At 48.1% G+C, this 24,710-nt stretch overlaps 1 protein-coding gene across 2 annotated transcripts in view; it reads right to left on the bottom strand.

The window, feature by feature from the left end:
- The window catches only part of NTRK1 (neurotrophic receptor tyrosine kinase 1), a 68,237-nt gene that overhangs the window by 25,781 nt on the left and 17,746 nt on the right, over positions 1-24,710 (bottom strand). Inside the window, exons 4-10 of one of the 2 annotated variants that reach the window (XM_029581810.1) lie at positions 15,575-15,643; positions 14,397-14,551; positions 14,067-14,209; positions 10,933-11,068; positions 3,654-3,983; positions 2,181-2,198; positions 1,165-1,223 (exon numbers count right to left, since the gene is read on the bottom strand). In XM_029581810.1, the coding sequence (XP_029437670.1) occupies positions 1,165-1,223; positions 2,181-2,198; positions 3,654-3,983; positions 10,933-11,068; positions 14,067-14,209; positions 14,397-14,551; positions 15,575-15,643 (910 nt within the window). The remainder of the gene's footprint in view (positions 1-1,164; positions 1,224-2,180; positions 2,199-3,653; positions 3,984-10,932; positions 11,069-14,066; positions 14,210-14,396; positions 14,552-15,574; positions 15,644-24,710) is intronic. The other variant, XM_029581811.1, reaches the window with a different exon arrangement.

Here is a 24,710-nt window from a genome sequence, read left to right as displayed (position 1 = left end):
TTCTCAAGGGGTAGTTAGATTCCAATGTTCTTATCCCAAGAATAAGCAGTGGATTTCTGCAACTCTACCTTAATAATGGTTTATGGACTTTTCCTCCAGGAATTTATCCAAACCATTTTTAAATGTAGCTGCACTAATAACGTTCAGTATATCCTCTGGCAATGAATTCCAGAGCTTAATTATGCATTGAATAAAAAAAAATATTTTCTCTTGTTAGTTTGAAATGTATTACCCAGCAACTTCATTGTGTGTCCCCTGGTCTTTGGACTTTTTGAAAGAGTAAACAACTGATTAATACTTACTTGTTCCATTCCACTCATCATTTTATAAACCTCTCTCATATCCCCCCTCAGCCGTCTCTTCTCCAAGCTGAAGAGTCCTAACCTCTTTAGCCTTTCTTCATAGGGTAATTGTTCCATCCCCTTTATCATCTTGGTTGCCCTTCTCTGTACTTTTCTGATTCTGCTGTATCTTTCTTGAGATGCGGTGACCAGAACTGCACACAATACTCAAGATGAGGTCGCACCATGGAGCGATACAGAGGCATTATGATATTCTCTGTTTAATTCTCCATTCCTTTCCTAATAATCCCTAGCATTCTGTTTGGTTTCTTGGCTGCTGCAGCACACTGAGCAGAAGATTTCAATGTATTTTCAATGACACCTAGCTCCTTTTCCTGAGTGGTGACTCCTAATGTAGAACCTTGCATTGTGTAACTATAATTTGGGTTTCTCTTCCCTCATAAATGCATCACTTTGCTGTTTGAATGCCCAGACTCCCAGTTTTGCAATGTCCTCTTCCAATTTCTCACAATCCTCTTGCGATTAACAACTTTGAATAATTTTGTGTCATTGGCAAATTTGATCACCTCACTTGTTCACATTTCCAGGTCATTTATAAATATATTAGAAAGCATTGGTCACTTCACTATTCACCTTTTTCCACTGAGAAAATTTACCATTTAGCCCTACGCTCTGTTTTCTATCTTTTAACCAGTTGGCAATCCACAATAGGACACCTCCCCCATCCCATGACCTTCCAATTTCCTAAGACGTCTCTCATGAGGGACTTTAAAACAAAATTTAGCTGTAGCAAAATTGCAAGACCACCTGGACATGATTATTATGTCTTTTTTTTTAAATCCTGTCGCTCTGCAATGCTCACCCCAAAGGTATGCTCCTCTACGGTTTCCACTACGTTCCCAGAGGTGCTGTTACTTCCACCTGCGGGGAGAAACGTCAAAGGAGTTATCCGATGTCTCAAACTTAACAATGAGAAACCTCACTCCGGTCCTACCATTCAACCCCAAATTCCCCAGCACCTACCCTCTTAGGCCAGGACCATCATATGGAGAAGACACACATGTATGGTCCTGAGAGATAGCGCAGCCGTCCTGATGCGTGGACGCACGTGCACAGTCTTGGGATAGTTTGGAACTTGTGCCGGGTGTTGTCTAGATTTTGGGGGCCTGGGGTGCAAAGAGTCAATGCTCATGTGTCTTCTCCTCCACAAGCCCTTGCACAGCCCCACACAGCATTGGAAAACCCTAGGCTGGCAATGCCAGGGTCGGGGGCCTAACTCAGGGGTGGGGGGGGGGGGGAGAGGAGGCCGGTGCAGCGGCACCGCAGTTGAGCCGGCTCTCGGCGCAGGAGAGAGGAGCAGCCAGGGTAGGAGGCGGCTCCAGCTTGGGGCTGTCGGGCATGAAAAAGTGGTACAACCTCCCCTCCCCCTCCCCCCTCCATCTGGTTTCCTATGACTCCGGCTAAGGATGGGAAGAAAGAGGAAGGTCTGCCGAGCCCTTGCTACACCTCCAATGGCCTGAACGTTTCCTATGAGCAGAACGAGCCAATCGGCTGTGGGAGAAGGAGCTGTTCCATGTACAGGTGTGCAGCCAGGTAAGAGCAAGATGGGAGAGCATGGAGGTAAGAGCACTGGCACAGAGAAAGGGAGAGGGGGGGGGGGGTGCCATACTGATACATGTGAAGCGTGAACACAGCACGGACAAGCGAAGAGCAAGCTTTCATCGGAGCCCCATGCAGACACCACACTGATGCACGTAAAGCACGAATGCAGCAGATTTTTTTTTTTTTTACTAGAAAGGCGGCATAACGAGAAATAAAATAATTTAAAAAAAAATATTAATACGCATATAGCATTAACACTAAGGTTGCAATACTTACCCACAGGGGACAAGGATACTGAGTAGGGAAGCAGAAAGAAAAGGAGCAGAGGTTAGTGACGGAGGACTGAAGATGTGTGGAGAGAATCTACTCCAGGCCCTGATGGATTCTTTTGAGTATTGGGAGAAAAAGCACCCAGATAAGGGTTTCCACCCTCCTCCAGAGGCACAAGCTGTTCTGGGCTTTCAGCCTGGCCCACAATTAACATTCATGAGCTGAAGAAAATGAGCCTTGCATGGCTTGGTTACCTAGAAAACCAGGCCTGGATGTGAGAAGCCCCTAGGGCCTGCACCATGATATACATGGGGCTGAATCTGGATGCTTTGGCATGGCACGGAGCATTTCTAGTGTTTATTTTCTTATCAATCATTAATTAGCAGAATATAAAGAACACAAACAGTGGCTTTGATGGGCTTTCGTGTCCCCAACATGCCATATTTGCCCAAAAACCTTTTTTTTTAATTATTATTTTTAAGCAGAACAAAGAACTCGGGTTAAACCAGTGGTTCTCAAACCTGTCCTGGGGGGACTCCCAAGCAGTCAGTTTCAGGGTATCCACAATGAATACGCATGGCATGGGTTTCCATGTGATGCCTCAACTCAAATGCTTGACAACGATCAATTCTCATTCGGAACAGGTCATGGAAACTACAATCTCAACTAAATTGACCTCCTTCCTATATCATACTCCACATTTGACGCAATTGAGCGTTTCTCAGCGTTTCTTGACTGCAGTCAAGAAACGCTGAGAAACACCATGCTATTACAAAAACGCAGACATACAGCCCTTGATGAAGGACATGATTAAGTCCGAAACACAGTACGGTGTCGGGCCAAAATTGAGCAGATTACAAGTGAGCTTGCATTGAGTATGAACTGCGGCGTATGAAATAAGAGTATAACTCGGAGGATTTTGAACTTAAGAATCCACGCATTATATTGAGATAAGTATTGCTCTTACTATCAAGATTGAGAAGAAAACTTAAGAAGATTTTTATGATTATGTGATTCACTTTTCACAAGGATTATTTATGCACAAAAAATATTTAAAAATATGGACTGACCAATGATTATTTATAAGGTTGAGTTATTATGGTTTAATTACCAAACTATGATATCTATTATGACGGTCTATATATTGGTGCTCAATTGCGTCAAATGTGGAGTATTTCCATGTGATGCCTCCATGGCATGAAAATGTAATCTCGTGCGTACTTCACTGCAGATATCAAGTTTTCAGGCTGGTCGGGAGTCCCCCCCAGGATAGGCTTGGGCACCCAAACTTGGATGGCAGGTGTATGGGCACAATCCCAGAACCAGCACGTTAAACCATGCACAGTCGACAGCCGGAGATTCGGGACAGGGCACCTGGGAGCCAGCGGACATGAGGTCTACAGTACACTCGTGCCCATTTCCCCAACCCCACCCGGCGCGCACACTTGGTCCCGCGGACAGCAGCAGCCGGTTCCTTACCAGGGATGGGCTCTTCAGGGTTGAAGCTGAAGGGGTTGACCATAAACAGACCCACCACGGTGCAAGCATCGGAGCCCAAGAAGTTTTTCACCACCAGCGTGTAGTTGCCGTTGTTGACGTGGGTGGGCTTGTTCAGGAGCAGGTAGCCGTGCACCAACGTGGCGTTCTCACTCTCCTCCAGGATCTTCGTGTGGATGAAGTCGTTCTCGATGAGGTCAGTGCCATTGAACTGCCAGTGGATCTGCGGGCGTGGGTTGCCGTCCACCGAGAAGGGGATGTACCAGTGGTGCTGGGAAATGGCTTCCTGGAGGAAGATGATCTCGGCTGGGACTGGAAGGTGGAGACACCATTAGCCACCGTCCAAAGAACGAGCTAATAACTTATTGACCACTCAATATTATTCCATGTCAGCTACGTAATAGTTGTTAGCAGATCAGGATCTCCCAGTCTGCCTATCTGCACCTGAGACTCCATGATCCCCTCACTTGCCCTTCTATCCCAAGTATGCTTTGATTGATGGATAATTCCAGGCTTCAAACTCTGCCCCCTCCCAGCTTCATATCATGACCTCCTTGTCCTTGGGCTTTCGTCCATACCCACCCTCCTCCTCCAGAAAGTTTAGAGCACCACGGAGCTGGGATGCCTGTGGCAATGATATACCCAGTGTCTTTCCCCCCTATTTCCAACAAAGAGAAAAAGCCAGGCACGCCCAAATGGTCACCAGGGGAAAGGCGATTTAATGCTGACCCAATCTAACTTTCCGGTTCTAGACAGCATTGGTCAGTGATTTAACACTCTGGTCACCACCCAATCCAGGACTGAAAGGATTGCCAGATTTGTCTCAAACCATTAGGGATGAGCTCACGTAGAAGCTAGAACCCATTTTGCACCTGTGGATTGATTTCCCCTGAGAAATACCGAACTGTATCTCCCTGCATGCAATGGGGGTAAAGCCACGGCTGGTTCAGTGCGTCCCAAATACCTGGTGCTATCCCGTAACATTATTAGCTGTGGAGTTTCCATTGCACAAAACGTGTTTTGTAAACAGCAGTACCCCAGAAAGGAGTTGTGCAACATAAACTGAACAGATCTGCAATGGAATTTGGGTAAAATGACTATTTAGATAAAAATGGATTTTCTGTACTGCTGGGAATGGTTATATATACATTTCTCACAGGACAAGCAGGATGGTAGTCCTCACATATGGGTGACATCACAGGATGGAGCCCAATCACGGAACACATTTGACAAAATTTCTAGAACTTTGACTGACACCTACTGGGCATGCCCAGCATGGCTCTAACCCTGCAGCCAGCAGGGGTTCCCCTTCAGTCTTCTTTTTTCCGCACAGCAGTAGCCACGCGGTTAAGGAGCTCCGCAGAGATTCCTGACAGGAATTTTCCTCACAGAATTACTAAAAACTTTCTTACCCCACAGGGGTCCCTCCTTCAACTTTTTCAAGCCGCAGTACTCCGGTAAGTTTTTTACCCGTTTTCGGTTGATTCCTGTCGAGTTTGGCCCTCACGGCCAATTGGCCGTCGACCGTACCGCGGCTTAAATATTTCAAGGCCATTGTGTCGGGGTTCCGTCGGTGCCCGGATTGTAACCACACCATGTCCATAACAGACCCTCATAAGGTCTGTGTAATGTGTCTCGGATGTGAGCATGATGTCCTGACCTGCACCAAATGTACCCTAATGACACCAAAAGGTCGCAAGGCCAGAATGGAGAGATAGAACTTCTCTTCCGTGCTCAAACCCCGACACCGTCTATTGCATCGACGTCGTCAGAACCGGCACCGTCCACTTCGCGCCAGTATCGACCACCGTCCGGTGACCGTCCGGCATAGACGACTTCTCGGCCTTCAACTCCCTCTACTCCCCCTCAGGACCGAGGGGATCGTAGAGACAGACATCACCATCGACATCGGAAGTCTCGGACCATCGAGGGAGCGAAATCATCGACCAAGCCATTGTCCGAGCCGCCAAAGAAACCGCGTCCACAAAAGGCACCGACCTTTTCTGCGACCGGGTCACTGAGGCAACCCTCACCCGGACGGGTATCGGGAGCCACGACTCTGCCTTTAATGGTGGTCCCTCCGGCTATGCCTCTGCCTCCTCCCCTTCCGGAGCCGGGGCTGATTACTCCAGGTCTCCGTGAAGAACTGGACCGGATGGTTCAGGAGGCCATCGACAAAGCGATGCATCGACTACAAGTTCCTCTGGCACAGACACCGGTGCCGGTCGTGGAGCCGACCACCGACCCAATTCCGGCAGTGTTGGCCCCGCTGTTCTCGAGATGGAAGCGCTTATTCCGCTTTTCCACCAATGGATCCCAGGTCACCGATGGCTCCGGTGCCCTCTCCTCTTACTTTGTCACCGGGAGGAGAAACACCGTTCCGCATCCCTCCATCGGGAGTCTTACCGATGCCTCAGCTGCGTCGACTCCACTAATCCATCCATCGATGCCCTCGATGCCTGCACCGGTGCCTTTGATGCCTTCAGTTCTTCCTTCGATTCCTTCAGAGCCTAGACCTGGACCTTCAGGAATTCCACCCCGTCCCCCTCTGGTTCCTAGAGGGGCAGGTGCTGATCCCAATGATACCTGGACTGATGATTCTTCACCAGACACCGATGACTTGCCTTCACCACCTTCTCCTACTGAAAGCAGGAAGCGTTCTCCTCCAGTGGACCTTTCCTTCATAAATTTTGTGAAGGAGATGTCTGAATTGGTTCCCTTCCAATTACAGATCGAACAAGATGACAGGCATCAAATGATGGAGCTGTTGCAATTCCTGGATGCTCCCAAGGAAATAACCTCCATCCCTATTCATCAGGTTCTTCTGGATCTCCTCAAGAAGAACTGGGAGCACCTTGGCTCTGTTGCTCCAGTCAACAGGAAGGCTGACACCACTTATTTGGTACAGTCAGCCCCAGGTTTTCAAAAACCTCAGTTGGATCACCAATCTGTGGTTGTAAAATTGGTCCAAAACAGGGCAAGGAGATCGAAACCCCACTCTTCCTTTCCCCCAGGCAAGGAGCAGAAATTTCTAGATGCCATTGGTCGCCATGTCTTCCAGGGATCAATGCTCATCTCCCGAATTGCCTCTTATCAACTCTATATGGCCCAATACAACAGGGTCTTATTTAAGCAGATACAAGAATTGACAGACTCCCTGCCTCAACAGTTCCAAGATCAACTTCAAACCCTAGTAAAGAAGGGCTTTGAGGCAGGCAAGCATGAGATAAGATCATCTTACGATATCTTTGACACTGCTACCAGGGTATCTGCAGCTGCTATTTCGGCAAGAAGATGGGCCTGGCTCAAGTCTTCGGACCTTCGCCCTGAAGTACAGGACAGATTATCCGACCTGCCCTGTATAGGAGACAATCTGTTTGGCGAACTCAAGGACCATCATGAGACCCTGAAACAGCTCTCTCTGTGCCTTCTGAGTATTCCTCAAAACAGCCTCTCCGAAAGGACGCTAAGAAGTCATTCTTCTGTCCGAAGAAATCCTACCCACCACCATCTAGAACTCATTCTACGAGACCTTTCCAAAAAAAACCCAGTCTCGTCAACTACAAAAACAAAAGCCTCAAGCAGCTCCTCAGCCGGGCCCTGCTTCTGGTATTTGACTCCTGCATAGGGAGCAGCAGCCAGCTTCCACTGCCACAGATACCAGTGGGAGGTCGATTGTGCCATTGGGATGTCAATTGTGCCATTTCAACAACAGGTGGCACTCAATCACCTCAGACCAGTGGGTCCTGGCGATAATTGCTCAAGGTTATCATCTGAACTTTCTCTCCATTCCACCGGACTCCCCACCTCTACCAACGTGGAGAACATCCGACCACTCCACCCTCTGGAACAGGAGGTCTCCCTCCTCCTTCAGGCCAAAGCAATAGAATCAGTACCCTACTCTCAGCACAGCCTAGGGTTCTATTCCCGGTACTTTCTAATCCCCAAAAAATCGGGAGGCGTTCGTCCAATTCTGGACCTACGTGCCCTCAACAAGTACATCCATCGAGAAAAGTTCAAAATGGTAACCTTGGGTTCTCTTCTTCCTCTTTTGCAAAGAGGAGACTGGCTCTGCTCTCTAGACCTCCAGGACGCATACACACATATTTCGATAACTCCATCTCATCGCAGGTACCTGAGATTTCTGGTGGGCCCCAATCACTATCAATACTGAGTGCTTCCATTCGGCCTTGCGTCTGCACCACGAGTCTTCACAAAATGCCTCGTAGTAGTTGCAGCCTTCCTCAGGCCTCAAGGTGTTCACGTCTACCCCTATCTAGACGATTGGTTGATCAGGGCTCCCACTCAGCAAACTGCTCTGTCGTCCCTACATCTTACTCTCCATACTCTGATTTCGCTAGGATTTCTCGTCAACTATTACAAATCCTACTTAGTCCCATCTCAAACTTTATCATTCATAGGGGCAGACTTGGACACCTTGCAAGCAAAAGCTTTTCTGTCTCAGCAGTGAGCTCTCACTCTCGTCTCTCTCACACACCAGCTATAGTCGCAGCACCACACAACTGCACGCCACTTCCTCATCCTGCTGGGACACATGGTGTCCTCAGTTCAGGTTACCCCAATGGCCTGCTTGGCCATGAGAGTCATGCAGTGGACTCTAAGGTCACAATGGACTCAATCCATTCAGCCCCTGTCGACCATTGTCCACGTCACCGACTCACTCCGTCAGTCTCTAGTTTGGTGGAAAAATCACATCAATCTATGCCAAGGCTTGCCCTTCCAGGCTCCAGACCCTCAAATAATTCTCATCACTGATGCTTCCAACCTCAGCTGGGGAGCCCATGTGGCCGAACTGCAGACACAAGTATCTTGGTCTCCAGAGGAAGCCAATCACCAAATACATTTCCTGGAACTTCGAGCAATCAGATATGCTCTCAGGATATTTCAGGATCGCCTGTCTAATCAAGTCATCCTGATTCAGATGGACAACCAGGTGGCCATGTGGTACATCAACAAACAGGGAGGGACGGGCTCCTACCTTCTGTGTCAGGAAGCTGCACGGATATGGGCGGAGGCCCTCTCCCATTCGATGTACCTCAGGGCCACCTATTTGCCGGGAGTAGACAATGTGTTGGCAGACAAGCTGAGACGCACCTTTCAGCCACACGAGTGGCGAACTCGATCTTCCAACAATGGGGTTACCCTCATATAGATCTCTTTGCGACATTTCAAAACCGCAAAGTAGAGAACTTTTGCTCTCTCACTCGCAGCCAACACTCTCAGCCAAGAGATGCGTTCTCCCTCTCATGGGCAACCGGTCTCCTATATGCATTCTCATGGTCAACCTATATGCACTCTCATGGGCAACCGGTCTCCTATATGCATTCCCTCCACTTCCACTTCTCTCGAAGATTCTCGTGAAGTTACGTCAGGACAAGCGAACCATAATCCTGATAGCACCTCACTGGCCACGCCAAATGTGGTTTCCAATACTTCAGAATCTCTCCATTTGCAGGCACATTTCCTTGGGAAAGGACCTGCTTCTGATCACTCAAAACGACGGGTGCCTACGCCACCCCAATCTTCAAGCCTTGTCCCTGATGGCCTGGATGTTGAAAGGTTAATTCTTCAGCCACTTAATCTTTCGGAACCAGTTTCCCATGTCCTGATTGCTTCGCGGAAGCCTTCCACGAGAAAATCCTACCTTTACAAATGGAACAGGTTTAAGTCATGGTGCTCTTCTCAATCCCTTGACCCCTTTACCTGTCCCACCACGAAGTTTCTAGACTATCTCTGGCACTTGTCAGAATCAGGTCTAAAAATATCCTCCATCAGAATGCATGTCGGTGTGGTAGCCGCCTTCCATAAAGGTATCGGTGACATTCCTATTTCAGTACAGCCCCTCGTAACACGTTTTCTGAAAGGCTTGCTCCACCTCAAGCCTCCACTGCATCCCCCGGCCCCTTCTTGGGACCTCAACCTGATTTTGGGTCAGCTCATGAAACCACCATTCGAGCCTCTCCATTCCTGTGATCTTCGCTATCTCACATGGAAAGTGATTTTCCTTTTGGAAATCACTTCTGCTCGCAGAGTTAGTGAGTTATAGGCTCTAGTTACCTATCCGCCTTACACTAAACTTCTGCAGGACCGGGCAGTACTCCGCACTCACCCTAAGTTCTTACCGAAGGTAGTATCAGAGTTTCATCTCAATCAATCCATTATACAAGGTAGTATCGGAGTTTCATCTCAATCAATCCATTATACAACCTACCTTTTTTCCCAGGCCCCATTCCAATCCAGGAGAGCAGGCTCTGCATACCCTTGACTGTAAACGGGCTCTAGCGTTCTACCTAGACCGTACAGCTGCCCACAGGAAAAGCACTCAATTGACTGTCTCTTTCCATTCCATCAAAATAGGGCAGCCTGTGGGTAAGCAGACTCTCTCCTCCTGGCTAGCGGACTGCATATCCTTTTGCTATCAGCAAGCAGGCATTCCACTTCAAGACCATGTTAAATATTGATAGATGCACAACTACTCGGGTCCCGAAAAATTTTGTTTCATGTGCCGCTTCCTGACATTTGCAAGGCTGCCACATGGAGTTCTCTCCATACCTTTACAGCCCACTATTGCTTAGACAAAGCCGGAAGACAAGATTCCATCTTAGGCCAGTCTGTCTTGCGCAACCTATTTACAACTTGACGTACCAACACCCTTCTGCCTGCCCGTTAGGGTTCAGGATGCCCTCCGCCAAATTCCACCCCAGTCCTAGTGCCTTTGCACAACTGGGTACATTTGGTGCATATTCGGTCATCCTCAGCTCGGTACTCACCCATAGATGAGGACTACCATCCTGCTTGTCCTGTGAGAAAGCAAATGTTGCTTACCTGTAACAGGTGTTCTCACAGGACAGCAGGATGCAAGTCCTCACAAACCCCGCCCGCCACCCCGCGGTTTTGGGTTCGTTACGTTTATTTTATTTTTCGGCACTTGCTGCAGCTTTTAAACAAGACTGAAGGGGGACCCCTGCTGGCTGCAGGGTTAGTGCCATGCTGGGCATGCCCAGTAGGGGCCAGTCAAAGTTCTGGAAACTTTGACAGAAGTTTTCCGTGATTGGGCTCCATCCTGTGATGTCACCCATATGTGAGGACTAACATCCTGCTGTCCTGTGAGAACACCTGTTACAGGTAAGCAACATTTGCTTTATTTATTTAATTTATTTTTTGGGTCATTCCTGTGCTGCATGCCACATGGCCAGTTGATGGCTAAAGCCATTTGGTATTAGAAGCAAAGCAAACTCACACAGCACATTGAGCTGCACGGAGGCCATGGTGAACCCTGCCTCACTGTCCGCCATGCACGTAATGTTCTTCTTGTTGAAGCCGGAGGAGACGTTGCAGAGCTGTAGGGTGATCTCGATCTCCGGGTTCTCTGACCTCTGTGGATGGAGAAAGAGAGAGAGAGATCCGAATTGCAACTTCTCCCTTAGAATCTGAAGGGACAGCCGAGTGCTGCCAGATTTGGCAGCCTTTCAAGTAGCCTAGAATTGAATAAAGATAAAAGCCGCAGGGTAGGGCGCTGTGTCGAGGAGCACTGTGGGACATACGGAGAGAAAAGCCTCCTTTGTCTCCTTCATTTCAAGGGTTGCACCCTTGTTTGTATAAATCACCCTTTTCCTCCATATCTTTTTTTTTTTTTTTTTTTATCTGGTTTATATTCTGCCTTTTGCCTCCATAGGCTTCAGTCACCCTAAACTAATATTGTAATTAATCTATGAAGTTGCATCTTTATCCCTCATTTTGAAGCCTGCACGTTTTGTGAAGGTCAGGAAATGGCCCATAACGCATGGCCCCAGGAAAATAAAATCCCTGCCTTTGCTACGATTTTTAGCCTTTGTTTTTGGGGTTTTTTTTATTAACTAAATGACGGGATTGTCCCTTCAGGTGGAAGACAGTTGGCCATCCTAATCACATCTCAGGCTGCCTACAGATTGTTTTCTCGAGATGTGGCCATTTCAAATCAATAGGCAGCATCTGGAGGGTTTTGCAGGCATCCCAAATAATTTTTTGCAACATGAATTGCCCCTGATCTGGTGTGCATGGCAATGACATCACAGCATCCACCCTTTCTTCCTTCCCAGCTAAAATAGAGGGCAATGTTCACAGCTATTTACCCCAGTAAACAGGGAAATTTGCCCTCCTTCGACCCATGGTCTTCCAAGGTTTATGGATGTAACAGAAGGTGTGGTAGCACAGGGAGGTCTCGTCCCTAAAAACGTGTTAAGTTCTGAGCGCATCCCTGGGCGAGTCGGTGGGAGTTGCGACTGGAAGCCGGGATTAGGCGGCATATCCACCGCCCTTTTCACTGAGCTGGCGGGAGCAGCTTCATTCCCCTTCCAGTGGCGAGAAATAGTAATTGGCTCTCCTGTTTTTTGAGTGTCGGTGCGAGGTTCAAGGGACAACAGTCCAGGCAGGTGGCCATTACCAGTCCGAGGGATTAGGAGATCTGTTCGGGGGGGGAAGCTGCTACACCAGCAAAGCATCGTGCAATCCATTTGTAAGTAGGAACAAAGGAGCTTCAGGTATTCTGGGGAAAGCTCAGAGAAGAAAAGAAAAAAGAAATAGGGGAAGTCCAGAGCTCTGCCACGTTTTTCTCAAGTGGCTTGAGGAACTGTATTTTTGTCTACTGGAACCTTTGAAGCATTTTTTTTTTTAATTTCTGTATCACTATCCTGAGTTTCTATTTTTGCGTGGGTAAACTTCTCTGTTTTGAAACAACCTCTTGTGTGAAAAACTGCTTGATCCCCTTGGGCCTGGAAGCAGTTACTTATCCCCTTCAGTCGGAGAACCTCGTCCTAGGGTTGTAGGAAGTTTTCCCAGGACTCTGCAGCACCTGAAAGTGACCCCCCCTCGGTCTGGAAGGGGGTTGCATGTACTTTTAGCCAGGCTGCAAGGAGGCAGCTCCCGGAGGTGTGCTTAAGGCGGGGAAGGAAAAAAATACCCGCACGTGGATGGCGCTTTCAAATCTGTGGCGCATTATTTTCCAGGGAAATGTCAGCGGTCCACAGGTGCAAAGTCCGGAGCTACATGTTTGTTTTCCCTTTTGAAAATTAGGTACAAGGTCTACAGGTGCTCTGCCTCTGGCTGGGGCGAGGGGAGGAATTTGAAAATTGCCCCCCAGGAAGGATAATTTCCAAACGGGCTTCCAAGGGTAAAACGGTGTTTTAGGCACAGAAATGGCCCGTTACAAACTTGGTATGAATGGAAACGTACACTCATTCTTCATGTTTGTGCGTAAATTTACAGGAGGTGAGAAGGGTTTTTGGACGTGCGCGCATACTCTGAGCTTTTAAAAAGGGTGCACTTGGGCGGACGATTTAGTAGGTGTAATCTGTGCGGGTACATCTGGTGGGATAATTTGCAAAGTGGGTCTGCGTGCCTAGACCTGCTTCGAAAACAGATGTAACCCGCATGCACATTTGCCCGTTTTTTGTTTTTTTGGGGGTTTTTTTTTTACGCGCATTGTTATAAAATTACCCCGCACAATGCAAATCCTAGCACAGATGCCAAAAGTTTAAGTGCAGTCAAGTCCGGGTTTATCTGCTAGTGCTCTTTGATTTTGAAGCATGACGTCACTCTTGAACACTTTAAAGTGTGTTAGATAACAGCCAACAACAATAGGCTGTTTTGGCATACAAGGCTGCTGGCCCAACGCTGGCCTAGAAGTGCCATAGCCAGCCAATCCCCAGCTTCTGACATGGAACTTAAGCCACCCTGCGACTTCCATGATGTCCCTTCTCTGTATTTCAGGAGGCCAATCTCTACGAGTCTCGTTTAAAGTAGGGAAGACGGTAGGGTTTCTAACCCCCTATATGATGGGTTTATTTATTTATTTAAAGGCTTTTATATTCCGATGTTCATGTACTAGTACATATCGCGTCGGTTTACAGAGAACTAAAGTTAGAAATTACATCGAACATGTGGGTATAAGTAACATGGCGAACTTAGAATGAATTATATATAAACCAAAAAAAACTTAGTCTTACATCTATTACATGTAATAGGAATTACAGATAAACCAAAAAACTTAGATTTACATCAGACTTAGTAAGCATGAGTGGTACATATAACAGCATAGAGTAAGTTGTAGGTCATGAGAATAATAAAAATATAAAATCAAAGATTTAGTAATACAGCTAGCGTATTAAACATAGAGTGAGTGACAGATTGAGTAAAATTAAGTAAAACTGAGTAAAAAGTAGACTTGAGTGAAAATTAAGACCAGTAAATTAAAACCAAAAATTAGTCGTATAACTGAAGTTTTTTTGCACAAGTTGTATGGTAAGAGAGGACCTAAGTCTATACCTGAGAACAGATGAACAGAAGGGCAAGCCCTGGAGATTTTTTTTTTTTATAGGGGCTAGTCTTGTCTCTTACCTTAATAAACGAGTAGACTTCCAGGTCAGGAATGCTCCAGTTTGCATTGGGCGGGGGCTGCCCTACCACATGGCAGATTAGTGTCACGTTCTCCCCTTCAAATACCGTGAGGTTCTCATGAATGATGCTCACCTGGGGCAGGTCTGATAAGAAAGGAAAAGAAAAGCAATGACACTTCAGACTTTCTTAAGCACGTTGAGGTCGATATTCAAAAGCCATTTAGACGGCTAACTCTGGCCAGGCCATAGGGCTGTCCTAAAGTTAGTCGGATCTCCCCCCCTATATGTTATGGCTTGAGCGTGTCTACAATATACAGGGAAAGGTACCTACCACAGTTGGCGATGCTCATGTCCTCCAATTGGATGTCGGCACTGTCCATCCTACAGCTCAGTGACTGATTGCCCAAGTCAGCCCATTCCTTCTTTTGCAAGCGCTGCAGCCAGTAAAGTTTGCATGAGCACTCAAACGGGTTACCCTGCAGAATTCTTGGGAATAAGGCAAAAGGCATAACTTCAACACAAAAAAAAAAGCTCTCCTTCATGATATCAGACCAGCAAGACTTCACTTGCAAGTGACTGACTTGGTACCTTGTCAAAGAGAAGGACCATCCTATGGCAACTCAAATACTTTCTGCTCTTTAAGGTGGTCCCCTCTAGGGCTCAACTGAGGCAAAACAGTATCTGATGTTAAAGGATGTATTTGTGCTGTGGTGAGGCAGTGTCTGTTTGTGCGTGTGTGGGAAGCTTGCACTGTTGCTGCCCATGCTGTATTTGTTGTTTGTGATGGGTTGCACATTCTTCCGTTTGTATGCACCCATTGACTAGAATGAGAGATATTAAGCTCTTTTGGTCTCCTTGAGTGTCACAGGGCCTTGATTTTCTGGCTGACGTTGAAGTATCTCAGGACAAAGCCTATAATAGTGCATGTCATAATGCTGTAGCATTCAGCCTTTTGGAGCAACTGGGCCGAATCTGCATTTTGTTTGAACTTTGAATGCAGGGCTTCTGTCTGGTCGCATTCTACCCGATGACATCCCGAAACGTTGGGGGGGTGGGGGGGTGACCTCGGGGAAAAGCGGGGATTCAGTGGAACACATATCTGAAAAAAACGCCCCAACCCAGATGTTAAACTGCCAGATTTCTGAAGCTGAACTTTGAGTTACTGAATATGGTCAGCATCCTCATGGGTTCACCCTTGGTCAGAGGGTAGGGACCTGGCAGACTCAGATTCCGTATCGTCCCATCTCCCCTCTCCCCATTGCCTCGGTGCATTTATTCCTAATTTCCCTAAGGGAAAAAAAAAAAGCAGCATCCAGGAGTCCCACAGATGCGAACGGAGATGAAAGCAGGACTGAGTCCGCCCGCGCGTCATGGCAGTGACCCAGTTGTCCCAGTTTATTACTGCCCCTAAACCTATTTCCTGCTGAGGAAGAGACATACAGAAGAAGGGAAAGGAGTGATGGAGTGAGCGGAAGGATGGGAGAGGTAGAGGGGGGGATGTTCACTTACAGCTCTTGAAGAGGCAGAGGGTAAAATGTTCTCCAGGAGACAGAGGTCAGAGAATTGGAGGACAGGTTTCTGTAGAGAGAGGGAAAAGAAAAAAAAAAAAAAAGAAGAAGACTGACCGTCATCTTGCTGCTTCTCATCGACGAGGGAGACCCCACCATCCGGCCGACAAGTCAGCGCAGGCTCATGGCAGTCTCCAGGGGCCGGGAAGGCCGCCGGCGTTCAGGATTCAATAGCAGCTCGAGGCGTAGAATAAGCCAACAAAACATTGTGGGGGACGGGGGACGGGGCTCTGAATCGTCAGCGATGGAGGCTGCAGAACCCCCAGCCGTGGCGTGCGCACAAGGGACACAAGCATGCAAGATGGCGAATTCGTTCGCGCAGGAGAAATTCTGCCGTCTCTTTTCCCGAGGGCCCGCTGTTCTGTTGCTGAGAACTAAAATACGGGGGAGGTTTTAGTGAGTTAATTAAATTAACGTTTTCCCCCCCCCCGGTGTGGTTAATTCATCGATGTACCAAAAAAGCTTTGATGGCGACTTTTAAAGGATGCATGTACGCACGTAAGCCGGCTCGGACCAAAGGCTGTGGCCATTTTATAACATACGCGCGTAGGTGCACGCACGGCTGAACCCTTGTACGTGTGCGCACGATTCTATACGGATGCACACGCGTGCGTCCAAATGCTGCCTTTAACACGTAAGTGGGGGGATTTTATAAGGGACGCGCGCGCCGATGTCATTACTGGTTTTCCCAGTTAAGGGACAGGACTTCCAAACCCCTCTAGGTTATTTGCCTCCCTTTCCCCGCAGCCCCAACCATTAAAACCCTGCTCACGTGCCCAGTGTTTTTTCATTTTACTACTTACGCGTCAGCCGTAGAAGTAGTGAAGTTACGCGACGGGGGACCCTCAGCGCGCGCTTGTGCACATAAAATACTTAATGCGCACATTTCATATTTAAAGTCCCGGAATGTCCGCGTCCCTTCCTTACCCCGCCCAGATCATGCCCATGCCCCACCCCCCCTGTTTTTTAGGCTCTCTCACTTGTGCGCCTACGGGGAGATACGCGCCTACGCGGGAGGCTTTTAAAACCCGCGTGCCGGCCGGACGTACTTGCGTTCCTCCCGGCTTCAGCGTGCCCCAAGTTTTTAAAATTCACCTGTTTGTGTGTCGGATGGGCCCGTGCACCGTGCCTGCTTTACTGGGAGCGGACGGCGCTGGCTGCAGGTTACGCAGAATATCAATTCATTGTGCCTTTTGCCGGGGGGTGGGGGGGTTAAAGGTTTTTGTGGGGACCCCAGGCAGTTTTCTCCTCCATTTGTACTTCCAGCTCACTCGGAACCAGGACTGAGATCTGCTGTCAGGAACCTTCATTTGCAGATACCTGGGAGGTTTTCTCCCTATTATATCCTCTTCCAACCTACGGTCCTCAGCCCGGGGGGGGAGGGGGGGCAGTTACACCAGAGCCCCTTCCAGAAACCTGCCAATCACAGGCCCTCAATCCGGTTACCAAGTGTTACCGACTCCCTCCCGGCAATGGGCTGTGAACGCTGCCTCCGCAGCATTCCCAGGTGGCTTGGTTTCTGAACACACACCCCCCCCCCCCCTTGCCCTTCATCCACTCTTCGCTTGTCCGTGCTGTATTCCTGTATTACATTTTGCGACACCTGCATGGAGGGGAGGGGGAGGAGGTTCTGATGATGACCAGCACCACTCCTTGTTTACTTGGATTTATAATGATGGTGGTGCCTAACAGGAGAAGTCTTAAAAAAAAAAACCACACACAAAATAAAAAAAAAAAAACCCGCACATTTAGAACGCTGCTATCTCATCAGGAGTGAAACGTCAGATTTGGAGCTGTTTTTACTGGAAATTAAATTGTTGAAACAGAAACAAAATCATGTTCCCAAGATCAGGAAACCAGGATGCTCGGCCTCCACAATCCCACTACTGGCTCTTAAAACTAGTAGCTCACTCAACATTTCTCTTGCGCACCCCCCACTTCAAAACAAAGAAACGGAGCCCTACGTACACCATCTGCTGCCTTTAGACCAAACATAGAAATATGACCAAATCCCCCCCTCTTTCCCCCATGGCAGATACAGATTAGTGCTGAATTATTTTGGTCCTCTCTTCCAGAAATCTTGCCGAGCCTGGGACCTTTTTCCTAGAGGAAGAGGAAGCAGCCCTCATCCCGCACAACCTATGAATCCAGGAGTTTGGGGAGGGGGGAGGGAAGGCATCATTTGGAGTCCATTAGCCTTGGAGGGTGAAGACGTTTCATCCGCGTTTACAGTAAGTGACGAGTCGGTGTTGCTTCCTTCCTTATTTTTTTTTTTTTGAGGCCTACATATCATCGAGATGCCATTAATCCATCAGGATCATCTCATGCATTGTTGATGCGGCTGCTTGGGAACCCGTCTGGGGGCCCAGATGTTGCACTGATTGGCGCGTTCTGCCGGCGTCTCTGCCCCGCAGCTACTTACAGGGGGGGACTGGGGGGGACTGGGGAAGAAATGGGAGGCCCGGTCTGTTTGCAGCTTCGTTCTCTTTCTTTCCTCCCATTTCTCTCTCCTAAATTTGGTAGATCCTTCGGAAGGATTAACCGTTTGGAAATTTTGCAGGCTTGTGGAAAGAAGGGAAGCTGGCACATGCACACACTCACACACACACACACACACACACACACATACACACACACACCCGGGGGCCTTCCTTGGAACAGGAGAGGTGCAGGAGAAGTTCTGCTAACCAGCAAAACCTTGGGCATGAAACACTGTTGAAGTTGTACGCGATTCTTACATTTTAGTCAGGAGGTAGGAGAGCACAGAAGCTCCTCGGTGCTTTTTCGCCCAAGAATTTGCTTACAATATTTTCCCCACGGGTCCCCCTTTCTCTCACTCCCCCCCCACCCCCCTTTCCACACCTTCCAGAAGTTGCTGGAAATTAAAACCTTGGAGAAAAAAAAAAGATGGGCGACTTCAAAGCAAAACTGACCTGCAGGTTATTTCCATTTGGAGGGAGGAGGGTGTTTGCCTTAAATTGTACCCAGTGGTTAAACCGTGTTGATAGATTTTTGCAAGGGAAAACCAGAAGAAGAACACAAGCCTTCCTACCGCCTCCTCTGCTATCCGAGCTCGTGTTGAGAACGGTAAGCCCTTGGGGGCAGGGACCCATAGCTTGCCCTCTATTAGTCTCTCGTGAAAGTGCTTCACCAGCCCTTATCATCATCATGAATGACTCTGATCCTATCAATACTTTTTATGACACACATCTGCATTTGATCTGGGACTCTCTCTCTCTCTCTCTCTCTCTCGCCCTTGGCATTGATTCCTGCTGCTGCTGGCAAGACAGACCAGCACTGGGTGTATCCAGGCCTTGCAGCAAAAGGGGGAAAGGCATCGTCAGAGTTTGCAAAAAGAGCGATGACAAAATTATATTGCAAGTCGGACAAATCAAAGCTGCACAAGCCACGCGAGAAGCCCCCCCTAGGGTGCGCTGCGCTGAGGAGGAAGGGGTGCTGGGTGCTGGGGGATGTCGTTTTCACCCTAGGAGGGAGAACATGAAAAAAGGCTGAAGAGACCAGATGGGCAGACCTGGGGGCTGGGGATCGATCATCCAGGTCCGGGCGGTAGCTTTCACCCTAGCAGCAGGCCAGTGTGTCAGCCTGCAGCCGCCTCTGGGGTGGAGGCCCTAGCTGTTGCTGCTTGGCAGCTTCAAAAAGGTGAGCAGGGACATTGTGTGTGCGTGTGCATGCGTGCGTGTGTGTGCGTGCGTGCATGTGTGCGTGTGTGTGAGTGTGCGTGTGTGCGCGTGTGTGCGTGCGTGTGCGTGTGTGTTCCTGGATGTGTGTGTGCGTGTGCGTGTGCGTGTGTGTGTGTGTGTCTGTTCCTGGATGTGTGTGTGCGTGTGTGTGTTCCTGGATGTGTGTGTGTGTGCGTGTGTGTGTGTGTGCGTGTGTGCATGCGTGTGCGTGCGTATGTGTGTGTGCGTGTGCGTGCGTTTGTGTGTGCGTGCGTTTGTGTGCGTGTGCCTGTGTGTGTGCGTGTTCCTGGATGTGTGTGTGTGCGTGTGCGCGTGTGTGTGTGTGTGTGTGTCTGTTCCTGGATGTGTGTGTGCGTGTTCCTGGATGTGTGTGTGTGTGTGCGTGCGTGTGCGTGCGTATGTGTGTGTGCGTGAGCGTGTGTGTGTGCGTGTGTGCGTGCGTGTGCGTTCCTGGATGTGTGTGTGTGCGTGCGTGTGTGTGTTCCTGGATGTGTGTGTGTGTGTGTGCGTGCGTGTGCGTGCGTATGTGTGTGTGCGTGCGTGTTCCTGGATGTGTGTGTGTGCGTGTGCGCGTGTGTGTGTGTGTGTGTGTGTCTGTTCCTGGATGTGTGTGTGTGTGTGTGTTTGTGTGTGCGTGTGTGTGTGCGTGCGTATGTGCGTGTGCGTGTGTGTTGTTACGGGATTGAGTTTGTGCCCTCAGGCTGAGACTGAGGTGGCGGGGTGGGGGGGGTCATGCCACACATTCCCCCACCCAGTGATTGTTTCCGTCTTACCCCTGGTTGATTAATGCCCTGTCAATTCAAACCCACCCCCCACCCCCTCTCCTTTTTTGCAGATGATCAAAACTGAAGCAGAAAGTAAAAACAGCCACAAACAAAAGGCTGTAAAGGGGCTGCAGAGCGATAGCCTGGTTACGTCCAGCTTGGGAGAGCTGTGGCCATGGTGGATGATTTACCAGCCAGGGAGAACGGTGAGGGCTAACCCAAGGGGGGGGGGGTTCCCCCACCTCCACACCCCCGGGAGCTCAGCTTCCCTGTCTGCAGGTGCTGGGTGAGGGCAGTCAATCACACACATCGATTTCAGTTTTCTCAAGCCCCTATCCTCCTCCCCCTCCCCACACACACACATGCACCAGCTCTGCCAGCGATAATGCCAGTGAGCAATGTCTAGGCCAGCTATGCACTGTCTTTCAGCAAAGGCCAGGTACAGCATGGGGCACGCCCTAGCAATGCATCATCTTAGCTTAATAAATGGAGCGCGCACATCTTATACCCTTAAGAGTGGCATCACACAGGCAGTGAGGACAACACTAGTAAACTGGGGGTGATTTATACAACTGATATGCTGAAAATGTAGCTGAGAGCTGGCCCTGTACATTGCTTTTTTCTTTGGATGCCCAAGTTAAAATGTCCTACTCCATTTAGACACTTGACGCGTGTCTTTGAAAATTTAGTAGGTGTCTGCCTGATCCCTCTGAACATCTGTACTTCGATTCTTACCCAACAGGTTTAACCTTTTATTGGAAATTTAGCAGAGCAGTCTGTGGTGCCCATTCCCCAGAGCGATCCATGGGTGAGGTCGCCATTAGGGCCCGTGGCATGCCAGCATCACTTGTCACTCTGCAATTAACACTACCCCCAAGACAGGTGGCAGAAGAATTGTAAAAAAAAAAAAATATATATATATATATAACACGTGAGTGATGACTGAACGCTTTCAGCACTATGATGTACACAAGCTGGAGCTTGCAAAGGCCAGGGTCCTGTTCTGATCCTGGAGGGGAATAAAAGGGTCTGAATTTTCAGGCTATCCCCTAGGACACGCATCTCACCCAGCAACATTTTAGAAATATTCATAATCTTAGTGGAGTAAGACTGTGCAATGTGACATAAATCTATTGTGGGCAATGACCAGTGGTATTGCAAGGTATTAGGCGTCCGCCTAGGGCGGCGGAAGTGGGTGGAGCGCCGTGTTTAAAAGCGAAGGAGTCGAGCGGCGGGGAACTGGAGATCGCAAACAGGTGATGCGGAGGTGCAGTTAGTGCTATTCTCACTTTCGGAATTATTGGCACTGAGAATTGAGCAAAGGGGAGAGAGGGAGATCAAGAGAGAAAGAATCACATGGCATGATGACACCACTGCCTAGAGTGGATGGACGTCCTTCCACTGGCACTGGCAGTGACACAGGGAAAAGATATTAAGAGGATGACGCCATTGAAATCTATGGATGTGAATGATGTGGGGATGAGATATTTAATGGGTGACACCATTGAAGTCTATGGAGGTGAATGGCATGGGGAAGAGATATTTAAGAGGGTGAAACCATTAAAGTCCATGGAGGTGAATGATGTGGGGAAGAGATATTTAGGAGTGTGATACCATTGAAGTCTATGGAGATGAAGAGACATTTAAGAGGATGACGCCACTGAAGTCCATGGAGGTGAATGATTTGGGGAAGAGATGAAATCTATGGAGGTAATGGTGTGGGGAAAAGATATTTAGGAGGAGGGTGGTTTTTCATGAACAAGTAGAACAGTAGTCAGCCAACCTAGTGGGTGGTGTTATCTGCTAGTGCCGAGACAGAAAAAATCCTCTCATGGGTCTTCCTGGGCAGCCATCACCACATGGATTCCTCAGTCTTTTTTTCTTCTTTAAGCCACTTGAGGTTTTATGTTAGTTTAATTTTGCTTCTCTTAAAGTATTTTTCATTTTTGCCCCAATATTTTTTTTAATTTGTAATAGTATTATGTTTTCATCTCAAAATTGAGTTTGACCTTGCCTCAGCCCTCTTCACAATGGATAGCAAACCGGGCTTTAAAAAATACCCTCACTGCTCCTTCAAGATGTCCTTATTCAACCAACATGACCACTGTGTTCACATTTAAGCCCATCATATGATATTCCAAACTACACTGCCTGTGTCCAAATGTCCCCCAGGGCCAGAAGATCTAGAAGTTTCACCTTAAAAGAATTCTTAAGTTCTCCTCAAGTCTGCAGGTTGACTAAGAGGAAACCATCGCCAACTGAGGGACCATCACCAAAATCAAAAAGGGCACGGTCCTCTCATGCCAAGCACCATGATTCAGAGAATTCTCAGCGTCTTCACTGTATCCCTTTTGGTAAAGAGAGAGAAAAAGTTGCACTCTTTGGCACTGAAGCATTCAGGAATAAGGACAGGTCCTGTTGGTGCTGAAAAACACATTGACACACAGGTGCCATCACTCTTTGGCACAGAGACTTGATCAGCACCGTCTACAAGTAAAGGTACCGCATCACTGCTGTGTACAGTAAGTCTACAGTAAGTCTTCCTTCCATCTCTGTGGATCATTTCGTTCCTGTTCTTTAAGAAGGGGAAGAATGTGGGCAACATCTAATTAGGTCAGATTATGATGCCTCTTCATGGCATCTGCAGTATTTATTTTATTTTTATGTATTGATTTATATTTCACTTTTCAAGCAGATTACATTCAGGTACAGTAGGGTATAGCCATTAGCACCAGAAGGCTAGCATGGCTCTGGGCTTCAGGTCTTCATGAAGATAGCATAAACAACTTGCTGATACGCCATGCTCAGGCAATAAATGATCTCTTCAGAGAGAAAGTGAAAGACAATGGATCTCATTAGAGATCACCATTCCACTCTCCTTACTGTGGTCAGCTACAAGTAGGAAAAGTCAATCTCTGCACTACAGGCGACGGTTCTGCCATGCAAATCTACTTTTCAGCAGAACAACCTAGCAGAGCAGGCCACGTACTGGGGCCAGAGCACAGCCCAAACCTCTCCAACAGACACGAAACAAAAGTGAATCTTAGTTTTTAACTACAGTATCAAGAAAGCTTCCCCATTAGAACCAGACAGCCCTTCAGTGGAAGGAAGGTTTCAACATTTCAGCCCACTATGGTCTGTGATGACAGACTGTTGGGTTTTAAAGATCATACAGTGCATGTCAAGTCCTCTCCCCCACACACAGTCCTAGAAAGAATCACTGCACAAATGCAGAACAGCTGCAACTCCTTCAACAAGAGGTGTCAGCCCTTCTCCGTGCAAATGCACTAGTACCCGCCCCAATATTACAAAGCAATGAGGGATTCGACTCCCAAGTATTTCCTCATCCCAAAGAAAACGGGTGGCCTCCATTCCATCTGCCACCTCAGATAGCTCAACAAATACCCGAAGAAAGAAAAATTCCTTCAGGAACCTCTCGCATCTCAAGATCAGAGACTGGTTAATCACTTTAGATCTCAAGGATACCTACACACGTATCCCGAGTGACAAAGGAAATTTCCGCATTTCCCTATAGCCAATATCACATTCTCCCAGTCGGCCTATCCGAGGCACCCAGGATGTTCACAAAATACCTCACAGCAATTGCTGCTCATCTAAGAAAGAACAATGCTTTTGTTTTTCCGTATTTAGGTGACCGGTTTATAATCGATCCACACCAAGAATCTGTTCCTCCACTCTCTGGACCGTGAACACCTTTCGATCCCTAGGAATCATCATCAGTTTCCCAAAATCCAATATAGACTTCACAGAGGCAATCCTTCCTCTGCAGAGGGTCCATGAACTGGCCAAAATAATCCTGACTCAGATCAGAAAGAAGTTTCTGCCCCTCTTTTCATAAAAACATTGGGGTACCTAGCAACAACAGTCCATGTTACGCCTTTCGCACATCTCACATTGACACAGGCCCAGTGGCACCTGCAGTCTCTTTCCCATAAAGTGAACGTATCCAACACTCTCGACCATTCTCTGACATGGTGAATGGATCCTGCAAATCTGCTGAAGGGTCGGGTTCTTCAGCAACTTCAATTCAAAATCACTTTAACCACTGATGCCTCCGTCCAAGGATGGGGAGCTCGTCCGAGCAACCTTTTATCTCTCAAGGAACTTGGTCTCCCCAGGAAAGATGGCGCCTCAACTGAGGGCAATCATCAGTGGCCTAAAGGTATCCACTCTCAGGGTAAAGGAGAATAGTGAAGTTGATCAAAACAGGCAACCAGTGGTAATGCTCTGTGTCAGCAAACGAGCAGGAACAGGCTCTTTCATTCGTTGCCCAGAGGCCTGCAAGAGACAGTAAGGCCAATATTCAATGCCATTTGTCTAGCTAGGTTCAGATTTAGCCAGATGAATGATGGGATATGGAAATCTTATCATGCTGACCAGCCTCAAGGTAGCCAGGTAACTAAAAAGTTATCCAGCTAGCTTAGGGACAGGGTGGGGTTTTCCCCAAAGTGGAGCCAGCTATCTGGCTAAGTTAGAAGGGTAAATGTTGATTTTCAGTTGTTAGCCAGCTAACATAGCTAGAGAACCTTAAACTGCCAAAGAGCCAGTGGCTGAATATGGGACCTCCGTATGGAAATGGGCAGTTACCCAG

The sequence above is a fragment of the Rhinatrema bivittatum genome, chromosome 16 (genome assembly GCF_901001135.1).
Source record: "Rhinatrema bivittatum chromosome 16, aRhiBiv1.1, whole genome shotgun sequence".
Classification (NCBI taxonomy): domain Eukaryota; kingdom Metazoa; phylum Chordata; class Amphibia; order Gymnophiona; family Rhinatrematidae; genus Rhinatrema; species Rhinatrema bivittatum.
Note: the sequence above shows the minus strand (reverse complement) of the source record. Positions and strands in the feature narration are given on the sequence as shown.